Source organism: Oncorhynchus masou, chromosome 5 (genome assembly GCF_036934945.1).
Source record: "Oncorhynchus masou masou isolate Uvic2021 chromosome 5, UVic_Omas_1.1, whole genome shotgun sequence".
Taxonomy (NCBI): domain Eukaryota; kingdom Metazoa; phylum Chordata; class Actinopteri; order Salmoniformes; family Salmonidae; genus Oncorhynchus; species Oncorhynchus masou.
The window spans coordinates 13,414,203-13,421,568 of record NC_088216.1 but is presented as its reverse complement, the minus strand read 5'-3'; the positions used below and the strand labels follow the sequence as shown (position 1 = coordinate 13,421,568).

Below are 7,366 nucleotides of genomic sequence, written 5' to 3'. Positions count from 1 at the left end.
AAAACTATACATACCTCGGCCTAAACATCAGCGCCACAGGTAACTTCCACAAAGCTGTGAACGATCTGAGAGACAAGGCAAGAAGGGCATTCTATGCCATCAAAAGGAACATAAAATTCAATATAACAATTAGGATCTGGCTAAAAATACTTGAATCAGTCATAGAGCCCATTGCCCTTTACGGTTGTGAGGTCTGGGGTCCGCTCACCAACCAAGATTTCACAAAATGGGACAAACACCAAATTGAGACTCTGCATGCAGAATTCTGCAAAAATATCCTCTGTGTACAACGTAGAACACCAAATAATGCATGCAGAGCAGAATTAGGCCGATACCCACTGATTACCAACATCCAGAAAAGAGCCGTTAAATTCTATAACCTCCTAAAAGGAAGCGATTCCCAAACCTTCCACAACAAAGTCATCACCTACAGAGAGATGAACCTGGAGAAGAGTCCCCTAAGCAAGTTGGTTCTGGGGCTCTGTTCACAAACACAAACACACCCCACAGAGCCCCAGGACAGCAGCACAATTAGACCCAAGAAAATCATGAGAAAACAAAAAGATAATTACTTGATACATTGGAAAGAATTAACAAAAAAACAGAGCAAACTAGAATGCTTTTTGGCCCTAAACAGAGAGTACACAGCGGCAGAATACCTGACCACTGTGACTGACCCAAATGTAAGGAAAGCTTTGACTATGTACAGACTCAGTGAGCATAGCCTTGCTATTGAGAAAGGCTGCCGTAGGCAGACATGGCTCTCAAGAGAAGACAGGCTATGTGCTCGCTGCCCACAAAATGAGGTGGAAACTGAGCTGCACTTCCTAACCTCCTGCCCAATGTATGACCGTATTAGAGAGACATATTTCCCTCAGATTACACAGAATCACAAAGAATTTGACAACAATTCTGATAAACTCCCTCTACTGGGTTAAATTCCACAGTGTGCCATCACAGCAGGAAGATTTGTGACCTGTTGCCACGAGAAAAGGGCAACCAGTGAAGAACAAACACCATTGTAAATACAAAACATATTTATGCTTATTTATTTTCCCTTGTGTACTTTAACCATTTGTACATTGTTACAACACTGTATATATATATATATATATATATATATATATATATATATATATATATATATATATATATATATATATATATATATATATATATATATATAATATGACATTTGTAATGTCTTTATTGTTTTGAAACTTCTGTATGTGTAATGTTTACTATTAATTTTTTATTGTTTATTTCACTTTTGTAAAGGATCTACCTCACTTGCTTTGGCAATGTTAACACGTTTCCCATGACAATAAAGCCTCTTGAATTGAATTGAGAGAGAGTAGAGTAGAGGAGAGGAGAGGAGAGGAGAGGAGAGGAGAGTAGAGGAGAGGAGATGAGAGGAGAGTAGAGGAGAGGAGAGTAGAGTAGAGGAGAGTAGAGTTTAGAATTGAATTGAGATAATGTGAATGAACGGTGCTCTGTAATGAAGGTCTGTTGTTGAAGCGTTCAGAGAGCAGAAACAACCATTCCACTTGGACTCTGGACAGGAACTGTAACTGGAGTTAAAGGAATCAGGAACCAGTAGGTTCGGAAACTGAGTGGTTTCTTTTCCTCAGTGGGGAGAAGTAGGTTCGGAAACTGAGTGGTTTCTTTTCCTCAGTGGGGAGAAGTAGGTTCGGAAACTGAGTGGTTTCTTTTCCTCAGTGGGAAGAAGTAGGTTCGGAAACTGAGTGGTTTCTTTTCCTCAGTGGGGAGAAGTAGGTTCGGAAACTGACTGGTTTCTTTTCCTCAGTGGGGAGAAGTAGGTTCGGAAACTGAGTGGTTTTGTGACACAGTTTAGAAATGAATCCTGTAACTAGTGTTAATTAATCCTGTAACTAGTGTTAATTAATCCTGTAACTAGTGTTAATTAATCCTGTAACTAGTGTTCATATTGTAACACAGTCGTTTTACGTTCAACTCATTACAGCAGTGTCAGAGCTCAGCTATAGCAAGTCATGAGGTGCACATGTACACACACACACACACACACACACACACACACACACACACACACACACACACACACACACACACACACACACACACACACACACATGTGTGTACATGTGTGTGTATGTGTGTGTGTGTGTGTACATGTGTGTGTATGTGTGTGTGTGTGGTCTCCTTCGCTAACATGTATGTGTGTGTTCGCTAAACATGTGTGGTCTCTATAATGTGTGTGTCTGTGAGGTGTGTGTGGTCTCTATAATGTGTGTGTGTGTAAGGTGTGTGTGGTCTCTATAATGTGTGTGTGTGTGAGGTGTGTGTTCTCTATAATGTGTGTGTCTGTGAGGTGTGTGTGGTCTCTATAATGTGTGTGTGTGTAAGGTGTGTGTGGTCTCTATAATGTGTGTGTGTGAGGTGTGTGTGGTCTCTATAATGTGTGTGTGTGTGTAAGGTGTGTGTGGTCTCTATAATGTGTGTGTTGTATATAAGGTGTGTGTTCTCTATAATGTGTGTGTGTGTAAGGTTGTGTGGTCTCTATAATGTGTGTGTCTGTAAGGTGTGTGTGGTCTCTATAATGTGTGTGTTGTGTATAAGGTGTGTGGTCTTTATAATGTGTGTGTGTGTATAAGGTGTGTGTTCTCTATAATGTGTGTGTGTGTAAGGTTGTGTGGTCTCTATAATGTGTGTGTCTGTAAGGTGTGTGTGGTCTCTATAATGTGTGTGTTGTGTATAAGGTGTGTGGTCTCTATAATGTGTGTGTGTGTATAAGGTGTGTGTTCTCTATAATGTGTGTGTGTGTGTGTAAGGTGTGTGTTCTCTATAATGTGTGTGTGTATAAGGTGTGTGTGGTCTCTATAATGTGTGTGTGTAAGGTGTGTGTGGTCTCTATAATGTGTGTCTGTGAGGTGTGTGTGGTCTCTATAATGTGTGTGTGTGTAAGGTGTGTGTGGTCTCTATAATGTGTGTGTGTGTGTGTGTGTGTGTGTGTGTGTGAGGTGTGTGGTCTCTATAATGTGTGTGTGTAAGGTGTGTGTTCTCTATAATGTTTGTGTCTGTGAGGTGTGTGTGGTCTCTATAATGTGTGTGTGTAAGGTGTGTGTGGTCTCTATAATGTTTGTGTCTGTGAGGTGTGTGTGGTCTCTATAATGTGTGTGTGTGTAAGGTGTGTGTGGTCTCTATAATGTGTGTGTGTGTGTGTGAGGTGTGTGGTCTCTATAATGTGTGTGTGTGTAAGGTGTGTGTTCTCTATAATGTGTGTGTGTGTGTGTGTAACGTGTGTGTTCTCTATAATGTGTGTGTCTGTGAGGTGTGTGTTCTCTATAATGTGTGTGTGTGTGTAAGGTGTGTGTGGTCTCTATAATGTGTGTGTGTGTGTAAGGTGTGTGTTCTCTATAATGTGTGTGTCTGTAAGGTGTGTGTTCTCTATAATGTGTGTGTGTGTAAGGTGGGTGTGGTCTCTATAATGTGTGTGTTGTGTATAAGGTGTGTGGTCTCTATAATGTGTGTGTGTAAGGTGTGTGTGGTCTCTATAATGTGTGTGTGTGTGTGTAAGGTGTGTGTTCTCTATAATGTGTGTGTGTGTGTAAGGTGTGTGTCCTCTATAATGTGTGTGTCTGTAAGGTGTGTGTTCTCTATAATGTGTGTGTGTGTAAGGTGTGTGTGATCTCTATAATGTGTGTGTCTGTAAGGTGTGGGTGGTCTCTATAATGTGTGTGTGTGAGGTGTGTGTTCTCTATAATGTGTGTGTGTATAAGGTGTGTGTGGTCTCTATAATGTGTGTGTGTGTGTGTAAGGTGCGTGTTCTCTATAATGTGTGTGTGTGTGTGTGTTCTCTATAATGTGTGTGTCTGTGAGGTGTGTGTTCTCTATAATGTTTGTGTGTGTAAGGTGTGTGTGGTCTCTATAATGTGTGTGTCTGTGAGGTGTGTGTTCTCTATAATGTTTGTGTCTGTGAGGTGTGTGTTCTCTATAATGTGTGTGTGTGTAAGGTGTGTGTGTTCTCTATAATGTGTGTGTGTGTGTGTAAGGTGTGTGTGGTCTCTATAATGTGTGTGTGTGTGTGTACGGTGTGTGTGGTCTCTATAATGTGTGTGTGTGTAAGGTGTGTGTGTTCTCTATAATGTGTGTGTGTGTGTGTGTAAGGTGTGTGTGGTCTCTATAATGTGTGTGTGTGTGTGTGTGTGTTTGTGAGGTGTGTGTTCTCTATAATGTGTGTGTGTGTGAGGTGTGTGTTCTCTATAATGTGTGTGTCTGTGAGGTGTGTGTTCTCTATAATGTGTGTGTGTGTAAGGTGTGTGTGTTCTCTATAATGTGTGTGTGTGTGTAAGGTGTGTGTGGTCTCTATAATGTGTGTGTCTGTGAGGTGTGTGTTCTCTATAATGTGTGTGTGTGTAAGGTGTGTGTGGTCTCTATAATGTGTGTGTCTGTGAGGTGTGTGTTCTCTATAATGTGTGTGTGTGTAAGGTGTGTGTGGTCTCTATAATGTGTGTGTGTGTAAGGTGTGTGTGGTCTCTATAATGTGTGTGTGTGTGTGTTTGTGAGGTGTGTGTTCTCTACCCCCTACAGGGAGCGTAGTGTTTGGTTGGGTCTCAGTGACGTGGACTCTCCAGGCTCGCTGCGTTGGGTGGACGGATCGGAGGCGCTGGAGGGCGAGGGCGGAGGGAGAGACCGGGCTACGCTGGTTCGGGGGAAAGTGTGTGTGTCTCTAGACCACACAGCTCTGCCCAGCTCACACCCCTGCAGCACTAAACGGGCCTACGTCTGCCAGTACAGCCCCCAAGGTAGGAGACTAGACACACACACACACACGCTTAGCGGGACCACTCTGCCAGATGTGTATCTGTTGACTCTTCCTTTACAGCAGCTGCAGCCCCCCCCCTACCATGACTGTCTCTCACACTGTTACCCTCTCTGTTACCCTCTCTGTTTACATACCCTCTCTGTTACCCTCTCTGTTACCCTCTCTGTTACACTATCTGTTACACTATCTGTTACCCTCTCTGTTACCCTCTCTGTTACATACCCTCTCTGTTACCCTCTCTGTTACACTATCTGTTAACCTCTCTGTTACCCTCTCTGTTACCCTCTCTGTTACCCTCTCTGTTACATACCCTCTCTGTTACCCTCTCTGTTACATACCCTCTCTGTTACCCTCTCTCTTACCCTCTCTGTTACATACCCTCTCTGTTACCCTCTCTGTTACATACCCTCTCTTACCCTCTCTGTTACATACCCTCTCTGTTACCCTCTCTGTTACCCTCTCTGTTGCATACCCTCTCTGTTACCCTCTCTGTTACATACCCTCTCTGTTACCCTCTCTGTTACATACCCTCTCTGTTACCCTCTCTGTTACATACCCTCTCTGTTACCCTCTCTGTTACACTGTCTGTTACACACACACACACACACACACACACACACACACACACACACACACACACACACACACACACACACACACCAAGGTTGAGGAACACACACACCAACACAACTAGGATAGTGTTTTCTCCAGTAGTACTACTAGGATAGTGTTTTCTTCAGTAGTACTACTAGGATAGTGTTTTCTACAGTAGTACTACTAGGATAGTGTTTTCTCCAGTAGTACTACTAGGATAGTGTTTTCTCCAGTAGTACTACTAGGATAGTGTTTTCTACAGTAGTACTACTAGGATAGTGTTTTCTACAGTAGTACTACTAGGATAGTGTTTTCTCCAGTAGTACTACTAGGATAGTGTTTTCTACAGTAGTACTACTAGGATAGTGTTTTCTCCAGTAGTACTACTAGGATAGTGTTTTCTACAGTAGTACTACTAGGATAGTGTTTTCTACAGTAGTACTACTAGGATAGTGTTTTCTCCAGTAGTACTACTAGGATAGTGTTTTCTCCAGTAGTACTACTAGGATAGTGTTTTCTCCAGTAGCACTACTAGGATAGTGTTTTCTACAGTAGTACTACTAGGATAGTGTTTTCTACAGTAGTACTACTAGGATAGTGTTTTCTCCAGTAGTACTACTAGGATAGTGTTTTCTCCAGTAGCACTACTAGGATAGTGTTTTCTACAGTAGTACTACTAGGATAGTGTTTTCTACAGTAGTACTACTAGGATAGTGTTTTCTCCAGTAGTACTACTAGGATAGTGTTTTCTCCAGTAGTACTACTAGGATAGTGTTTTCTCCAGTAGTACTACTAGGATAGTGTTTTCTACAGTAGTACTACTAGGATAGTGTTTTCTCCACTAGTACTTCTAGGATAGTGTTTTCTCCAGTAGTACTACTAGGATAGTGTTTTCTCCAGTAGTACTACTAGGATAGTGTTTTCTACAGTAGTACTACTAGGATAGTGTTTTCTCCAGTAGTACTACTAGAATAGTGTTTTCTCCAGTAGTACTACTAGAATAGTGTTTTCTCCAGTAGTACTACTAGGATAGTGTTTTCTACAGTAGTACTACTAGGATAGTGTTTTCTCCACTAGTACTTCTAGGATAGTGTTTTCTCCAGTAGTACTACTAGGATAGTGTTTTCTCCAGTAGTACTACTAGGATAGTGTTTTCTACAGTAGTACTACTAGAATAGTGTTTTCTCCAGTAGTACTACTAGAATAGTGTTTTCTCCAGTAGTACTACTAGGATGGTGTTTTCTACAGTAGTACTACTAGGATGGTGTTTTCTACAGTAGTACTACTAGGATAGTGTTTTCTCCAGTAGTACTACTAGGATAGTGTTTTCTCCAGTAGTACTACTAGAATAGTGTTTTCTCCAGTAGTACTACTAGGATAGTGTTTTCTCCAGTAGTACAACTAGGATAGTGTTTTCTACAGTAGTACTACTAGGATAGTGTTTTCTCCAGTAGTACTACTAGGATAGTGTTTTCTTCATATTAGTCACATTCAAAATTGATTGAGTTGAGGTCTAAGGTATTTATTTGCCTGCTGCACACACACACACACACACACACACACACACACACACACACACACACACACACACACACACACACACACACACACACACACACACGTGCCTTTTGCACAGAGTTGAGGTCTAAGGTATTTATTTGCCTGCTGCACACACACACACACACACACACACACACACACACACACACACACACACACACACACACACACACACACACACACACACACGTGCCTTTTGCACACAATGTATATAGACTCGCCTTTTTTGTACTGTGTTATTGACTTAATTGTTAATTGTTTACTCCATGTGTAACTCTGTGTTGTCTGCTCACACTGCTAAGCTTTATCTTGGCCAGGTCGCAGTTGCAAATGAGAACTTGTTCTCAACTAGCCTACCTGGTTAAATAAAGGTGAAATAAAAAAAATACAAAAACACACACACACACA

The 7,366-nt window shown here is 41.6% G+C and overlaps 1 protein-coding gene across 1 annotated transcript in view; it reads left to right on the top strand.

Moving 5' to 3' along the window:
• LOC135528248 (polycystin-1-like) overlaps positions 1 to 7,366 on the top strand; it is a 143,441-nt gene that overhangs the window by 61,015 nt on the left and 75,060 nt on the right. Inside the window, exon 10 of the mRNA XM_064957204.1 lies at positions 4,570 to 4,784. Within this exon, the coding sequence (XP_064813276.1) occupies positions 4,570 to 4,784 (215 nt within the window). The remainder of the gene's footprint in view (positions 1 to 4,569; positions 4,785 to 7,366) is intronic.